This window comes from Trichomycterus rosablanca, chromosome 5, assembly GCF_030014385.1.
Source record: "Trichomycterus rosablanca isolate fTriRos1 chromosome 5, fTriRos1.hap1, whole genome shotgun sequence".
NCBI lineage: Eukaryota > Metazoa > Chordata > Actinopteri > Siluriformes > Trichomycteridae > Trichomycterus > Trichomycterus rosablanca.
Window position 1 is genome coordinate 50,689,920 of NC_085992.1, and position 18,339 is coordinate 50,708,258.

Here is an 18,339-nt window from a genome sequence, read left to right on the forward strand (position 1 = left end):
CCAGTCAAACACACGCAATGTGCATCTACGGGCCATGAAAGAGGCCGCATTTTACAAAATGTCACAACTTTTCTAAAGATTGGTTTTGCACATCAAAATGTACGGAGCCCCTAAGGTGACATCCTCTGAAAAAAAAATAACGCGTGGCCACGACTTAGTAACGCGTTCCCACGCCTTAGTAACGCGTGGCCACGACTTACTTAACGCGTTCCCACGCCTTAATAACGCGTGGCCACGACTTAGTAAGGAGTGGGAATGAGATCGTGGCCACGACTTAAAAAGGTTGAAACAGTTGAATATTGTTTACTCTGTTTACTTTCTTGACTATCGTGTCAATAAACAGAATGGATGATTAAAGCATTGTACTTGCTTACTTTATATTTATTACATCTACAACAGTAGCGAACATTAACGTGTGTATAAACATTACTATGACAACTCGCATACGTCTGTGTGTGCGTAACAGTTCCGTACTGAAACATAAAACCATCACACGTTCTATACATTCACGATCTCATTCCCACTCCTTACTAAGTCGTGGCCACGCGTTATTAAGGCGTGGGAACGCGTTAAGTAAGTCGTGGCCACGCGTTACTAAGGCGTGGGAACGCGTTAAGTAAGTCGTGGCCACGCGTTACTAAGGCGTGGGAACGCGTTAAGTAAGTCGTGGCCACGCGTTACTAAGTCGTGGCCACGCGTTAGTAAGGCGTGGGAACGCGTTAAGTAAGTCGTGGCCACGCGTTAATAAGGCGTGGGAACGCGTTACTAAGTCGTGGCCACGCGTTATTTTTTTTTCAGAGGATGTCACCTTAGGGGCTCCGTAAAAAATGTGTCCACTATTACATTATAAAATACACCGACCAGGCATAACATTCTAAGTACTGACAGGTGAAGTGAATAACGCTGATTATCTCTTCATCACGGCACCTGTTAGTGGGGGGGATATATTAGGCAGCAAGTGAACATTTTATCCTCAAAGTTGATGTTAGAAGCAGGAAAAATGGGCGAGGGCTAAATTGTGATGGCTAGACGACTGGGTCAGAGCATCTCCAAAACTGCAGCTCTTGTGGGGTGTGTCCCGGTCTGCAGTGGTCAGTATCTATCAAAAGTAGTCCAAGGAAGGAACAGTGGTAAACCGGCAACAGGGTCATGGGCGACCAAGGCTCACTGATGCACGTGTGGTCCGATCCAACAGACGAGCTGCTGTAGCTCAAACTGCTGAAGAAGTTCATGCTGGTTCTGATAGAAAGGTGTCAGGATACACAGAGCAGCACAATTGCAGGGCTGTTTTGGCAGCAAAAGAGGGACCAACACAATATTATGAAGGTGGTCATAATGTTATGCCTGATAGGTGTATATATATGGAATTTAGCACACACTTTTATTGAAAAAAAAAGTAAGTGACTTGAAATTAGGACCAAAGAGCCTTGCTCAAGGGCCAAAAATGGCAAAAAGGCTTAAACCAGTTACTAGTCCAGGATCTTAACTGCTGCCCTAATATTTATGAATACATTTAAGAGCAGTTTAAATGTTATCAATCCTTTAAATTAGTCCAAGGTCTTCAGACATAATCCTCTTAATATTAGCTGTGCTCTCATCTTGAGGCTTTATGGGTTTTCTTGCTTTGTTGACTTGGCTGTAAATGACTTCGTCCACTGCAGGACTGCTTTCATCAGCATTACGTGGTTTACAAACCTTACCGATATCTGGTAAACTGTAGATCGTTTCTTCTTCTTTTTTCTGTCCCGACTGTGGAACGACATACAGCACTTCAGCGTACACGGGCTCAGGCTGACTACCACAGTGTGTGGTTTCTGTCGCGTGACTGACATGGGTTTGAGGGTTACTGGTGCGGTGGATAATATCAACAGGATCAGAGTAGACTGGTTCTATGTCCTTATACTGTCGAGGTCTGGTGTTATCAGTCTGTTGTGATCTGATGGCATCGGCCGGCTGCGAGTACACACACTCTACAAAACCAACTTCAGGCAAGCATATGGATTCAGCAGAATATCTCTGTGTGCTTTTGGACGAGACTACAGGAGGTTTGTTGTCCTCTGAGCCAAAGGAGTACACACTTGGACTCATACCGGAGTCAGAACTGATGACATCAAGCAGGCTGTCGATGCTTGGTACTTTGGGTAATGGGGAGAAGGGGGAAAATAAAGTGGTGTTGCCTCCAGAAACAGTCAGGTTCTTCTGCTGCTGAATGGCCAGCTCCATGAGACGAAGGATCTGTTCACCTTGCTGGGTGTCGAATTGAATGGTTCCAGGACCAGACTCGCAGCGCCTGCCTGCCTCGATCGACAACGTGGTCTGAAAAATGACACAGAAAGAACAAAATCAATGCTGAGGATTATCATTTTATTGGGTTATAGCATTCAAACAAATGACTATTTCTTCAGCTAAAACCAGATCTTTAGTCAAGATGGAGGGAATTAGGAACAGAGCCAAATATCAGTCGGTTTTGGCACAAAACCTTCAAGCCTCTGCTAAAAAGCTATAGCCTAGTGGTTAGGGTACTGGACTAATAATCAAAACATCGGTGGTACAAGCCCCATCACTGCTAGGTTGCCACTGTTGGGCCCTTGAGCATGGCCCTTAACCCTCAATTGTGTACACTATACAGTGGACCCTTGACCTACGAATGTAATTGGTTCTGAAGTTCTGTTCTTAAGTCAAAATGTTCGTTAGTTAAACCTACTTTTCCCATAAGAAATAATGTAAATAGAATAAATCTGTGCCAGACCTCCCCCCTTACCCCTAACCTCTCTAATGTCTTAAATGCTCTTTTTTGTTATAAATACACGTATATTTTTCCTTAAATCTTAAATTATACACTAGACATTCCTGTAATAAACAATAATAAACAACAATACACAGTAGTACTGTACTGTACATAAACACACATCACATTTCAGTACAGTACTGTAATCGATTTTTTCATTTTCTCACCACTGCGTTTTCTCTGCACATTCTTTGGGGCCATTTTGATATTGAATTGTACAAACTATAAAGAAAACACCGGAAAAACACTGTCCGCTGTCCGAATGTTCGCTCACTGTATATATATAGAGAGAGAGAGACGGTCAGAGTCAACTTGTTAGTGACGTCACGTGTTTCATTCGCGTGCGAATTTCGGTTCGTAATTCAAAATTTGTTAGTACGCTAAGTTGAAAGAAATCGCTCGTAACCCGGATTGTCCGTATGGTAAGCAGTTCGTAGGTCAAGGGTCTAATCTACTGTATACTGTCACAGTGCTGTAAGTCACTTTGGATAAAAATGTAAATGTAAAAAGCTGAAGCTCACCTTTTAGCATGACAACAACCCAAAGCATACCCCCACATCAACAAAAGAATGGCTTCACTTAAAAAAAAAGGATCTAGATGTTATAAGAAGGTTTATAATGGCCCAGCCAGAGCCCAGACCTAAATCCAATTGAAAATCTGTGAGGGACCTGATGAAGGTGGTGGAGAGATGACACCCTCGAAATCTGACAGATTTGGAGCTCTTTCGCTAGGAAAAGTGGCAAAGATTACAAACCCAAAAATACTGGATGCGGTCATATAATTAATAATTGTCTCTATTTTTATCTCCCCTCCAAAAAGGTTTTAGTTTGTTTTTCAGTTGAGCTGTACAGATTATAGGTCACATTAAAAGTGGTAAAAATTATTCATCTTACATATCAAAAACCTGCCACAGTAACAGGGGTGTGTAGACTTTTATTTACAATTTCTGGCATTTAGCAGACGTCTTCATCCAAAGCGACTTACAGTACTGTGACAGTATACTGTCTAAGCAATTGAGGGTTAAGAGCCTTGCTCAAGGGCCCAACAATGGTGCCTTTTGATTACTAGTCCAGTATCTTAACCACTAGGCTACAACTGCCCTAGTGGTTATCCACTATATACTGATGTTTCTCCAACACTGACCTTGTCACAGCCATAGCGTCGCAGCAGCTTGTACGGCCATTCCATCACTTTCTGTCGGCTTTCGACGTTCTTGAGCACAAGCTTCTCCTCACCAACCAGCAGCCAATATGAACCCTGCAGATTACAGTGCTCCAATACGTCAGACTGCAGCACGGTCACCTGAAACTCAAACACTGAGAGGAGACCAAGAATTACAGATCGATGGAGGTGTGTTTGGCGTAGCTTTTGCATTTTGGCTTGCAATCTGTACAGATTTGAGGTTTAAGACTCACCTTCTTCTCTGGAAGAGTAAATTTCATTCTTCTCCATCACGGGTGCTGGCTGTGGTGCATTACTTTTGCTTTTCTGTTGGACAAACAGTGATACAAATGTCAGTGAAGCAGAGATGGGTCAGAGTTCAAGTCCAAATGTTCAAATGACTTGGACTCGACTCATGACTCGTAAACAACAAGAGTCCCTAGCGTCAGCATGTGTTATATATACTGTATATCTGCAACCCGGTTACAGCCAGCTTCCGGTGTAGTGATGAAGTGTCGCTCCCTACACAGTCTGAAGTTCACTTCATTTGAACATTCTCGTTCCCTTTGGATCGGAATCTCACTTAAAATGGTGGAATACCCTACGTAGTGCACTTCACAGGAACAACTGGGGTGAATGGAACGCTCCTACAGAATCGGTGCTAATGGTTGAACCACTTTCTGAACCAATCGGAGCTTCTGATTGTAATTGTTAGTAAGAAATGCTGTTATTTGCATTTATTCAGTTTGCGTCACACAGATGACGTGGTAATGAAACGCTCGATCGGCTTTCTAACGACTTCCTGTTTTACTTCACCACCGGGAAAAGTTTGGAGGTTTTTAATTATAAGCACATTTACAAAATAACGGATTCTGTTCCTAATGGGACGCACGCTTATAAATGTAATAGCATCTGGAAGAACAGAAGCTAAGGTAAGCAGCGGTTATGATTGTTTTTGCTGTGTTTGGGATTTTGGCCGCTGTGCCGTGATTTATCGAGCGCTTTTGTTCTGTAATGAAAACAAAACGTATCAATTGAAGCTTTTAACTGGAACCTTCTTGTTACAGAAATTACATTCATTTACACAATGAGGAGGAAAGTAAAGACACGAAGTAAAACGGCTAAATACACGCGCTAATCTGTTGTTGTTTTTATCTGAACTTACAGATTATTTCCAATATATGTTTCGTGTTTATTATATTGACTCGTGACTTGACTCGGACTCGTATTTTGTGACTTGTGAACATCTCTGCTATGAAGATGAAGGGGGATGAATACATTGAATAAATATTATTACTCTAAATGCCAGAAAAGAGTTGCAGTTGCAATCACCTGAAAAGCAATTTCACAGATCTTGTCCACCCACTCTCCACAGTCCTCTTTCTCTACTGCAAACACCCGCATCTTCTCACTTGTATCTACACAAAAGGCAGCCATGTTGTCTGCAGGATAGGCCTCTGCGTGTGGAGGGAGTCGAACCACACTGATGCAGTCAGCTATTCGTATCACTTTACGCTCCGGATGCCTCCGACCAAGCACCGGCGACTTATCTGACCCAGTTTCTATTAGCTCCAATCTAGCCACTCCATGTCCACTGTCTGGGTAAATGCTCAGCCAGTACCGTTTCCATTTCTGGTCAGGGGAAATAAAGACATAGAAGTACAGGATTAAGTTAAAATAGAAACACTGAAAGCAATCGAAGAAATGGCATAATAAATGAAACACGCTTATTTTAACTAGTTTGCTTCAGTGCTCTAAATGCACTGAAATTGAAATTTTGTCAGGATGCAAATGCCTATAATGTATTTATTTCACAATTTAGTGCTACATATATTAAAATGTGAAGCTCATTTTAAGGCGTAGGCTCACATTCATTCATTCATTTTGTTATCCGCTTATCCAATTATGGTTGCGCCGGGGCTGGGTGTGTGTGTGTGTGTGTGTGTGTGTGTGTGTGTGTGTGCTGGAGCCTATCCCAGCTTTTCAATGGGCGCAAGGCACACAGTAACACCCTGGATGGGGCGCCAGTCCATTGCAGGGCAGACACACACACACACACACACACTCACATACAGGGCAATTTAGTGCCTCCAATTAACCTGGGAAAAAACCAGAGCCTCCGAAGGAAACCCACACAGACACGGGGAGAACATGCAAACTCCGCACAGAAAGGACCAGGACCGCCCCGCCTGGGGATCGAACCCAGGACCTTCTTGCTGTGAGGCGACAGTGCTACCCACTAATACCAAGTTCACACTACACGACTTTCTGATTTGCCGGTTCGCTGTACAGTTCTCACTACACGACTGGATCTCTTGCACTCGGGAGTCTTTCAGGTGGGTGTGTATTTCACACTACACGACTGATCGGCGATAGAGGGTTTCACACACTACACCATCTATCACTGACTGGAATCACAGGCGAGCTTCTCCGGTCTCCCAAATAACATTTTGTTGTGAAAACAAACGTGAGAAGTCATGAAAGGTTTAATGATACCACGTCCAAAAATGCACGTCAACAAGTAGCGAGCGATCAAAGTTTGTGCACATGAAAAAAAAGAGAAAAAATAAATGAATCTTAGTGGATTTTGCTTGGATTGTTCTATAGTGAGTTGGAGGTTAATAAATATTTTTGCAATGTTGGTATTATGTTTTGTAGAGAATGATCAGGTCAGAAATAATGTAAAACTTGTGTGTGTGTGCCGGTGTATTATGATATAAACTGTATTAAGCCCCTGTACAGCCACACTCCTCCCCTGCGTTTCTCCTCACGCTGTATCTTGTGTTCTCATTGGCTGTTCGACATAGCACTCATTGCCAGTTGTGCAACTCAGATCGAGATATCTGACATGCTTGAAATCTCGATCCGGAGCGCTCGGCGAGTCAGTCGGGTCGAGTTGTTGAGTAGTTCACACATAGCGATTGACAGTCGAGTTTCGATCGCCGAGCGAACGCCGAGTTGCTCCTGAGCCGGCAAATCTAGTGCCGACCAGTCGCCGATCGAAATTCTGGGCAAAAGTCATGTAGTGTGAACTAGGCATAAGCCACCATGCTGCCTGGAGGCAAATATTTGTCAGTAAAATTTTGCTTTTTAAATAAACTGTATAAATCAACCTCAATTCTCACAATGTGATGTAATAAATTCAAGAGCTGATTATGAAGTATTACCACTGCTATTGTTTATTTATTATATAATGTCATTGATGATTTGATCTACAGATCTTTTAATTACATATACTGTATTTATACTAATGATTATACTGCCATTTATTATCGAGTATAATGTGAGTATAGAGTAAATTATTATACAGTACATGTGAGTATACTGTAATTATTATGCACATGTGAGTATAATGTAATTAATTATACAGTACATGTGAGTATACTGTAAATGTAATTTATTATACACTACATGTGAGTATAATGTAATTAATTATACACTACATGTGAGTATACTGTAATTTATTACACATTACGTGAGTATACTGTAATTTATTACACATTACATGTGAGAATAGAAGTTTATTATACACTACATGTAAGTATAGTGTGAGTATACTGTAATGTATTACACAGTAGTTAATTATACTGTATTATGCATTACATGTAATTATATGGTAATGTATTACACAGTACATGTGAGTATAATGTAATTTATTATATAGTATATGAGTGTAGAGTAATTTATTATTATACAGTAAGCACATAGATGGAATAACACTAACTTTAATGATTTACCCTTTTGCACTGCAACACTGGATGTCCATGTTTCTCATTTATTCTCATTATGCTAATGAAAGGTTATGTATGCAGAGATTTCTATTCATTATGTTCTAATAATTATCATCTAGCTGCTTTTATTCCTTGTGTGTGTGTAGATGTGTGTTGGCTGACTGGGTACCAGCATGAAAGCGTGTAGCACATTGCGAAAGAGAAAGATATTTGCTCTGTCTTGACTTGTAGAAACCCAACCCATTACATTTTACCTTCATACCTGCACATATTTCCATCAGGGAAGGTACGAGCACATGAAAGGTAAAGGTAAATACTAAAGTGAACGTTTGTTCATATTCACATCTGTTCCAACTCTATTTAAACCCCATGAATTTAATTTTATTACTTAAATAATATGGTGACTTTATAGTAAATACAATATTAGAGTAGTTTGTTGTTACAAGAGGTTTAAATTAATTTTATTTGCACATTTTCCAATTTTCTTATCCATTCGGTTTGTTTACAACTAAAACCTTAAACCTATTGATCAGACTCCCTTTGTAAGGCTAGTAAATGTAAATTAAAGACTGGTAAAATATTTAGGTCTTACCTCGAAATGTTTCTGATGCTGTAAATAAACTTCTCCTCGTTTCACATGAGTGTTCATCTCTCTTTAATCCAAAGTTTAGATTTTACCTCCTGATGTTCTGAAGTTTTATACCCTGATGAAGTTACTTGTCTTGCTCGTCTTACGTTTACTTGAGTTTTTGTGGATAAAGAAACTCACTCCGCCTTTATCAGCCACCTCCAGCCCATCGTTTACCTGTAACACACATTACATTTCTCCTGCTGCCTTTATGACGTCACTCAACAGGCACGACCGAGAGTGACGTCAAACCAGAGGCTTGTTTAGCGACTGATTCACGCTGATTCAACAGAAATTATCCATGACGATGAAGGCGAGACGATTTAACCCTCTATGGCATACCCTTGCCTTCAGGCAACAAACCGCTTTTCTGTTCCTCACACCTCCCTTTCAAATTGTACATTTCTTTTGTTTTTAAATCCAAGGTCACAAGACATGTTTGGGATCAGTGGTGTAACTAGGAGCTCATGGGCCCCAGTGCAAAAAAATTTTTTGGGCCCCCTCAACAAATGTCATATATCTGTTTTATTCCATATATATTAGTGTTTGCTATATATTACCTGTTTGGCTTGCCAAAATACATGCATAATACGTGCAGCCCATGGAGGGGGGGTGGGGCAATGAGGTGGGTGGTTGAGTTCATGTCCATAATCTGGATTAAATGAGAAATATCAACAAAGATAGTACATTTAAAATCTGTAAAATACCATACATGGCTTAAAATCAGCAAGGACATACTAAACACATCAAAAGACATTTTCCTCTGCGGAGCATACAGTCACCCCAGTGACTCCCCGTACTACGATGAGGAGATATTCACCCAGCTACACAACGAGATCTGCAGCTTCCAGGCCCAGGGAAACGTGCTGATATGCGGAGACCTAAATGCACGCACCGGCTCTCTTCCAGACTTCAACACAGAGCAAGGGAACAACTATATATTTGGACACCAATACCCTCGGAACACTACAAACCATCCTCGCCACAACTCCGACCAGCAGATCAACAAGAATGGAAAAGCCCTACTACAGCTCTGTCAAAGCCTGGGTCTGTACATCATAAATGGTAGGTTACGGGGGGACACACTGGGTAGGCACACTTTTTTCCCCTATTGGCAACAGCACCGTAGACCATACAATTACAGATCTAGATCCTTCATATATCCATGCATTTACGGTAAAACCACTCACACCTATATCCGACCACAGTCAAATTACGGTGTTTATCAAAAAGTCAAAAACTAATTTTACTATACAAGCACAGCCCAGAAGGTTGTACAGCGTTAAAGTGTACAGATGGGCCCAAAACAGCACAGAAAATTTCCAAAAGGCAATCAGCAGCACTAAAATACAAACATTACTAAATACTTTTCTTGACTCCACATACCCTTACAGTAATGATGGCATTAACCTTGCAGTAAAACATTTTAATCAAATTTTCATTGAAACTGCCCAAATTTGCCAACTTAAACAAAAAGAAATAAACCAAATAAACCAAAACAACTAAAAGATGAAAAGTGGTTTGACATAGAATGCCAAAATATTAGAAAAAAACTAAGGACTCTTTCCAATCAAAAGCACAGTCGATTTACGTCTCCAATATTGTAATATATTAAAATCATATAAAAGCATACTCAAAACCAAAAAAGCTCAATATACACAGGATCAACTAACTCGAATAAAAGAATCCATAAACACAAATAGCTTCTGGGAGCACTGGAACACAGAAAAACAATGCAAAAGAATTGGCCATTCAAAACACGTGGATCAATCATTTTAACTCACTTTACAAAAACATTCAACCCGATAAAAGGCTAGAACAAAACAATATAGTCGAGAAACTTACCAACCTTGAATTTGCAATAAAAGACTCACAGAACCCACTCGACTTTCCAATTACTGAGCAGGAACTAAATGACAAAATAAAGTCCCTTAAACCAAACAAAGCTATAGCGGACCTGATGGCATCCTAAACGAAATGATAAAACACTCTAGCAAAAAATTCCAATGAGCTATTCTTAGATTATTCAACATGATCCTGACTGTCGGATACTTCCCTGACGTATGGACTCAAGGCCTAATAACACCTATTTTTAAAAATGGTGATAAATTAGATCCTAACAACTATAGAGGAATCTGTGTGAACAGTAACCTGGGGAAGGTCTTCTGCAGTATCATTAACTCAAGAATGATCGACTTCCTTATGAAACACAAATTATCGTACCTCAGATCATATCTACACCCTACACACGCTAATAGACTTACACGTTAACCAAAACAAAAATAAAATTTATGCATGTTTCATAGATTTCCAAAATCCTGGAAAGCGGTGTAGGGGGTAAAACGTATGACATCATTAAATCCATGTACACTAACAACAAATGCTCTGTAAAAATTGGCAACAAAAGGACCGAATTCTTCCATCAGGAACGTGGAGTGAGACAGGGATGCAGCTTAAGCCCAACACTATTCAACATATATACAGTGTATCACAAAAGTGAGTACACCCCTCACATTTCTGCAAATATTTTATTATATCTTTTCATGGGACAACACTATAGACTTGAAACTTGGATATAACTTAGAGTAGTCAGTGTACAGCTTGTATAGCAGTGTAGATTTACTGTCTTCTGAAAATAACTCAACACACAGCCATTAATGTCTAAATGGCTGGCAACATAAGTGAGTACACCCCACAGTGAACATGTCCAAATTGTGCCCAAAGTGTCAATATTTTGTGTGACCACCATTATTATCCAGCACTGCCTTAACCCTCCTGGGCATGGAATTCACCAGAGCTGCACAGGTTGCTACTGGAATCCTCTTCCACTCCTCCATGATGACATCACGGAGCTGGTGGATGTTAGACACCTTGAACTCCTCCACCTTCCACTTGAGGATGCGCCACAGGTGCTCAATTGGGTTTAGTCCATCACCTTTACCTTCAGCTTCCTCAGCAAGGCAGTTGTCATCTTGGAGGTTGTGTTTGGGGTCGTTATCCTGTTGGAAAACTGCCATGAGGCCCAGTTTTCGAAGGGAGGGGATCATGCTCTGTTTCAGAATGTCACAGTACATGTTGGAATTCATGTTTCCCTCAATGAACTGCAGCTCCCCAGTGCCGGCAACACTCATGCAGCCCAAGACCATGATGCTACCACCACCATGCTTGACTGTAGGCAAGATACAGTTGTCTTGGTACTTCTCACCAGGGCGCCGCCACACATGCTGGACACCATCTGAGCCAAACAAGTTTATCTTGGTCTCGTCAGACCACAGGGCATTCCAGTAATCCATGTTCTTGGACTGCTTGTCTTCAGCAAACTGTTTGCTGGCTTTCTTGTGCGTCAGCTTCCTTCTGGGATGACGACCATGCAGACCGAGTTGATGCAGTGTGCGGCGTATGGTCTGAGCACTGACAGGCTGACCTCCCACGTCTTCAACCTCTGCAGCAATGCTGGCAGCACTCATGTGTCTATTTTTTAAAGCCAACCTCTGGATATGACGCCGAACACGTGGACTCAACTTCTTTGGTCGACCCTGGCGAAGCCTGTTCCGAGTGGAACCTGTCCTGGAAAACCGCTGTATGACCTTGGCCACCATGCTGTAGCTCAGTTTCAGGGTGTTAGCAATCTTCTTATAGCCCAGGCCATCTTTGTGGAGAGCAACAATTCTATTTCTCACATCCTCAGAGAGTTCTTTGCCATGAGGTGCCATGTTGAATATCCAGTGGCCAGTATGAGAGAATTGTACCCAAAACACCAAATTTAACAGCCCTGCTCCCCATTTACACCTGGGACCTTGACACATGACACCAGGGAGGGACAACGACACATTTGGGCACAATTTGGACATGTTCACTGTGGGGTGTACTCACTTATGTTGCCAGCTATTTAGACATTAATGGCTGTGTGTTGAGTTATTTTCAGAAGACAGTAAATCTACACTGCTATACAAGCTGTACACTGACTACTCTAAGTTATATCCAAGTTTCATGTCTATAGTGTTGTCCCATGAAAAGATATAATGAAATATTTGCAGAAATGTGAGGGGTGTACTCACTTCTGTGATACACTGTATTAATGAATTGGCTAATATTCTAGAAAGCTCCACAGCACCCGGTCTCACTCTCAATGACACAGAGGTCAAATTCCTGCTATATGCAGATGACCTGGTCCTACTATCGCCCACTGCACAGGGTTTACAACATAACCTGGACCTGTTGCAGCAGTACTGTCAGAACTGGGCCCTGACAGTCAACATCAAAAAGACAAAATCGCTTATATTTCAAAAAAGAGCCAGACATCAGAGACACACACCAATATTCACATTAGGAACACACAAAATAGAAACATGTACAGAATACAACTACCTAGGGCTAAAAATGGTCTCAACCGGAAACGTCACCCCTGCAGTCAATGAACTAACAGAAAAAGCTTGCCGGGCCTTCTACGCAATCAAGCGACAAATTCCCGCTAAAATCCCCATCCGAATTTGGCTTAAAATATTCGACTCAGTCATAGAACCCATTATCCTATATGGCAGTGAGGTATGGGGGCCCACCCACCAACCAAAACTTTAATCGATGGGACAAACACCCAGCCGAAATTATACACACTGAATTCTGTAATTCTTCAAGTGCACAGAAACACGACGCACAACGGCTGCAGAGCAGAACTGGGCCGATACCCGCTAATAATCAAAATCCAAAAAAGAGGCGCTAAATACTGGTTCCATTTAAAGAGCAGCGACCCCCAAACGTACCACAGCAAAGCCCTGCAATGCCAAGAGGTGAACACAGAGAAAAGTCCTCTCATCAAACTGGTCCTGAACCTCACTACACACACACTCTACACACACACACACTACACAAATACACAGTACACAAACACACACAGACTCTACACACACAGACACTACACAAACACACACAGACCCTGCACAAACACACACTACACAAACACACACAAACTCTACACAAACACACTACACAAACACACACAGACTCTACACAAACACACACAGACTATACACAAACACACACTACACAAACACACACAGACTATACACAAACACACACTACACAAACACACACAGACCCTGCACAAACACACACTACACAAACACGCACAGACTCTACACAAACACACACTACACAAACACACAGACTCTACACAAACACACAGACACTGCACAAACACTACACAAACACACACACACAGCACAAACACACACAGACTATACACAAACACACACAGACTCTGCACAAACACACACTACACAAACACACACACAGACTATACACAAACACACACAGACTCTGCACAAACACACTCTACACAAACACTGCACAAACACACACAGACTCTGCACAAACACACACAGGCACCGCACCGCATCAGGACCAGCCTCCCCTGAAATCAATCAACATTAGTAAAATTGTAGCTCTTCAAAAAGAAAAGTACCTGAGTTATTGGAGAAGCCAAACACAAGCACAGAGTAAAATGCTGTTTGCTATTCCAACCTAAATCGACACTGTAGCTGATTTCCTGAGTACAGTGACTGACACCAAACTCAGAACCACACTGACTAAATACAGACTCAGTGCTCACAAGCTGGCCATCGAGACCAGACGCTACAGGAACTCCTGGCTCCCCACAGAACTAAGAGTGTGTACACAGTGCAACACCAACACCACAGAGACTGAGCTGCACTTCCTAACTGAGTGTCCAAAATACACTCACATACGGGAGGTGTACTACAAAACATTCCAAAAACTTCACCCTGAATTCTGCTCCCTCACCAACACCCAGAAACTCTTCATCATGTTGGGGGAGGAGAAGAAGAGCAGCGCAGTAGCAGCTCAGTACGTATCTGCCTGCCACAATCCGAGAGACCCGGACTGATACAACCAAACACAGGAACAACCCTGATGGACCCACACAGAGACAATGTTTCATCTTTATTTTTTTCTACATCTGCCTTTATTCTAATTTCCTTATTATGTTCTCTTTTTATTATTTAAAATTTAATATTTTTCCTAAAGTTATTTAGTTTTGTATAATTACATCTTTCCAATGCTTTAGCAATACTGTAACCTCTTCAACATGCTAATAAAGCTCTTTGAATTGAATTGAATAGATACAGTGCCTTGCAAAAGTATTCAGCCCCCTTGAACTTTTCAACCTTTTGCCACATTTCAGGCTTCAAACATAACGATATGAAATTGTAATTTTTTGTGAAGAATCAACAACAAGTGGGACACAATCGTGAAGTGGAACGAAATTTATTGGATATTTTAAACTTTTTTTAGAAATAAAAAACTGAAAAGTGGGGCGTGCAATATTATTCAGCCCCCTTGCGTTAATACTTTGTAGCGCCACCTTTTGCTGCGATTACAGCTGCAAGTCGCTTGGGGTATGTCTCTATCAGTTTTGCACATCGAGAGACAGAAATTTTTGCCCATTCTTCCTTGCAAAACAGCTCGAGCTCAGTGAGGTTGGATGGAGAGCGTTTGTGAACAGCAGTTTTCAGCTCTTTCCACAGATTCTCGATGGGATTCAGGTCTGGACTTTGACTTGGCCATTCTAACACCTGGATACGTTTATTTGTGAACCATTCCATTGTAGATTTTGCTTTATGTTTTGGATCATTGTCTTGTTGGAAGATAAATCTCCGTCCCAGTCTCAGGTCTTTTGCAGACTGCAACAGGTTTTCTTCCAGAATGGTCCTGTATTTGGCTCCATCCATCTTCCCATCAATTTTAACCATCTTCCCTGTCCCTGCTGAAGAAAAGCAGGCCCAAACCATGATGCTGCCACCACCATGTTTGACAGTGGGGATGGTGTGTTCAGGGTGATGAGCTGTGTTGCTTTTACGCCAACCATAACGTTTTGCATTGTGGCCAAAAAGTTCGATTTTGGTTTCATCTGACCAGAGCACCTTCTTCCACATGTTTGGTGTGTCTCCCAGGTGACTTTTTATAGATATCTTTGAGAAATGGCTTTCTTCTTGCCACTCTTCCATAAAGGCCAGATTTGTGCAGTGTACGACTGATTGTGTCCTATGGACAGAGTCTCCCACCTCAGCTGTAGATCTCTGCAGTTCATTCAGAGTGATCATGGGCCTCTTGGCTGCATCGCTGATCAGTCTTCTCCTTGTTTGAGCTGAAAGTTTAGAGGGACGGCCGGGTCTTGGTAGATTTGCAGTGGTCTGATACTCCTTCCATTTCAATATGATCGCTTGCACAGTGCTCCTTGAGATGTTTAAAGCTTGGGAAATCTTTTTGTATCCAAATCCGGCTTTAAACTTCTCCACAACAGTATCTCGGACCTGCCTGGTGTGTTTCTTGGTCTTCATGATGCTCTCTGCGCTTTAAACAGAACTCTGAGACTGTCACAGAGCAGGTGCATTTATACGGAGACTTGATTACACACAGGTGGATTCTATTTATCACCATCAGTCATTTAGGTCAACATTGGATCATTCAGAGATCCTCACTGAACTTCTGGAGTGAGTTTGCTGCACTGAAAGTAAAGGGGCTGAATAATATTGCACGCCCCACTTTTTAGTTTTTTATTTCTAAAAAAAGTTTAAAATATCCAATACATTTCGTTCTACTTCACGATTGTGTCCCACTTGTTGTTGATTCTTCACAAAAAATTACAATTTCATATCGTTATGTTTGAAGCCTGAAATGTGGCAAAAGGTTGAAAAGTTCAAGGGGGCTGAATACTTTTGCAAGGCACTGTAGATAAATAGACAGACAGACAGACAGACAGACAGACAGATAGATAGACAGATATATACAGTAGATAGATAGATAGATAGATAGATAGATAGATAGATAGATAGATAGATAGATAGATAGACAGATATATACAGTAGATAGATAGATAGATAGATAGATAGATAGATAGATAGATAGATAGATAGATAGATAGATAGATAGATAGATAGATAGATAGATAGATAGATAGATAACTTTATTAATCCCATAGGGAAAGTCAGTTATTACAGCAGCTCCAGGTACATTAAAGCAAAAAGTACAAAGTACAAAAAGTACAAAGAATTAAAGTACACAAGTAATGTTGTACAATGTAGTATGTCATATAAAAAACTTAAGAAGTATCCTAGCATTAAATATTTTAGATATGTAATATACTAAGCTGTTATAGTGTTAAATAATAACAGATGTGAAGTATAGTCTTTACGAACAGAGTGCTAAAACATGCTCCATGAGTCTGTCCTGATAGTAGCTCAGTGTTCGATGAAGTCCCGAGCTAGTGAAGAATTATACAGCGTGATCGCTGCTGGTATAAACCATCTCCTGTACCGTTCCTTGTTACAGCGGAGCTGGATGAGTCTGTTGCTGAAAGTGCTCCGCTGTCTGACTCATGAAGGGGGTGTGATGGATTGTCAAATATGGTTGTGAGTTTATTCAGTGACCTCCTTCCAACCACCAACTCCAAACTGTCAACTGTCCCCTTCCTGTACACAGCCTCGGTGTTAGCCCTCCAATCCAGTCTGTTGTCAAGCCAGACACCCAAGTACTTATAAGTGTCCACCAGTTCCACATTTTGACCCATGATGGTAACAGGTCCAGTTGTGGTCCTATTCCTCCTGAAGTCCACTAACATCTCCTTAGTTTTGGACACATTTAGGAGCAGATGGTTCCTCCCGCACCACTCCACGAAGCTGCTCACAAGGTCTCTGTGCTCATCCTCCTGTCCATCTCTGACACACCCAACCACTGCACAGTAAAGAAGTATATATGATTGTTTAAATGTATATTTTGTTTTAATTTATTTTCTAAAACTTTGTTTTCTTGTTCGTTGCCTCAGGGCAACATTATGCAATTGGGCTGCTTTTTAGAGCAATATTATCCAAAATGATGGAGATGCTCTGGGATGCAAAATGATGACAATAGTTAATCAAACCTATTTTTTTTTATTTTCTTTATGCATTTTCTCCCCTTTTTCTCCCTTTTTAGCTCGTCCAATTGCCCCATTGCATCACGCTTCCTCTCCACCAATGCCGATCCCTGCTCTGATTGAGGAGAACGAAGCTAACCCACGCCCCCTCCGACACGTGGGCAGCAGCCGTACGCATCTTATCACCTACACTTTGACGAGTGCAGTGCAGCTCAGCGTTGTGTATGGAGGGACACACCCTGAGAGCACTCTTCTCATCTCTGTGCAGGCACCATCAATCAGCCAGCAGAGGTTGTAATTGCACCAGTCATGAAAGAGAGACCCCATCCGGCTTAGTCCCACCCATATGAACAACAGGCCAATCGTTGTTCATGTGGCCGCTCAGCCTCAGCCGGCAAGGCAGAAGATGGACTCAGGGACATTCTAAGGTTGAAAGGAGCCTGCTTGAGCAGTTAGGGTCATTTCTTCAGACAGTGAGGACAATGAGCTTGAGGGTTTACGGTTAGTACACAGCAGTATATGTGTAATAATAATATTTAGGGTGGCATAAGTATCCCTCAACAGGGCATTCAGGTACTGTGTGTTGCAGCAAATTACCAGGCAGCAGCACGATGTGTGATAAAGAACCAAAGAAAACAGGACAAGGGTCTTTTCGAGAGAAGTACATTTCTCCAATAATGATAACTGCTTAGTGACAGTGCTAAGTGATTACACTGGAGCAGACATGGTCATTGAGGTTAAGAGGTGGGAGGGCAAGCAAAAGCTGATGACCAAAGTCTTCTGTCTTGCTGTTGTCAAGGTGTATAGTCAGAATAGTCAGATCTGCTTGATTCACTGATTGCACTGTACCAGATCAAAATCAGGTCCAAAAAGTGGTACCACCAGCTGGTGTTCCACATACAATCTTTGTGACTTCCTGGCTGCTCTACAGTAGAGATTGTGAAAGCAGTGGCATGACGGCCTTTGTAAAAGTGGCAAAAGTCTTGAGAGTAAAAAAGGCCACAATTGTTGGTGAATATGAGGCAAAGAAAATAAGGAGACCCACCACAACCAGTCCAATCTCAGATCTGCGCCTGGACTCTACAGCACACTGGATATTTA

At 41.7% G+C, this 18,339-nt stretch overlaps 1 protein-coding gene across 1 annotated transcript; it reads right to left on the bottom strand.

The window, feature by feature from the left end:
• Positions 1–1,542: 1,542 nt before the first annotated feature.
• On the bottom strand, positions 1,543–8,330 carry dok1a (docking protein 1a). Its single transcript, XM_062996408.1, has 5 exons — positions 8,274–8,330; positions 5,283–5,582; positions 4,205–4,277; positions 3,933–4,105; positions 1,543–2,316 (listed from the first exon to the last, which is right to left on the bottom strand). Exons 1-5 carry the CDS (start codon positions 8,328–8,330, stop codon positions 1,543–1,545), a joined length of 1,377 nt encoding a protein of 458 aa, XP_062852478.1.
• Between the last annotated feature and the right edge of the window lie 10,009 nt (positions 8,331–18,339).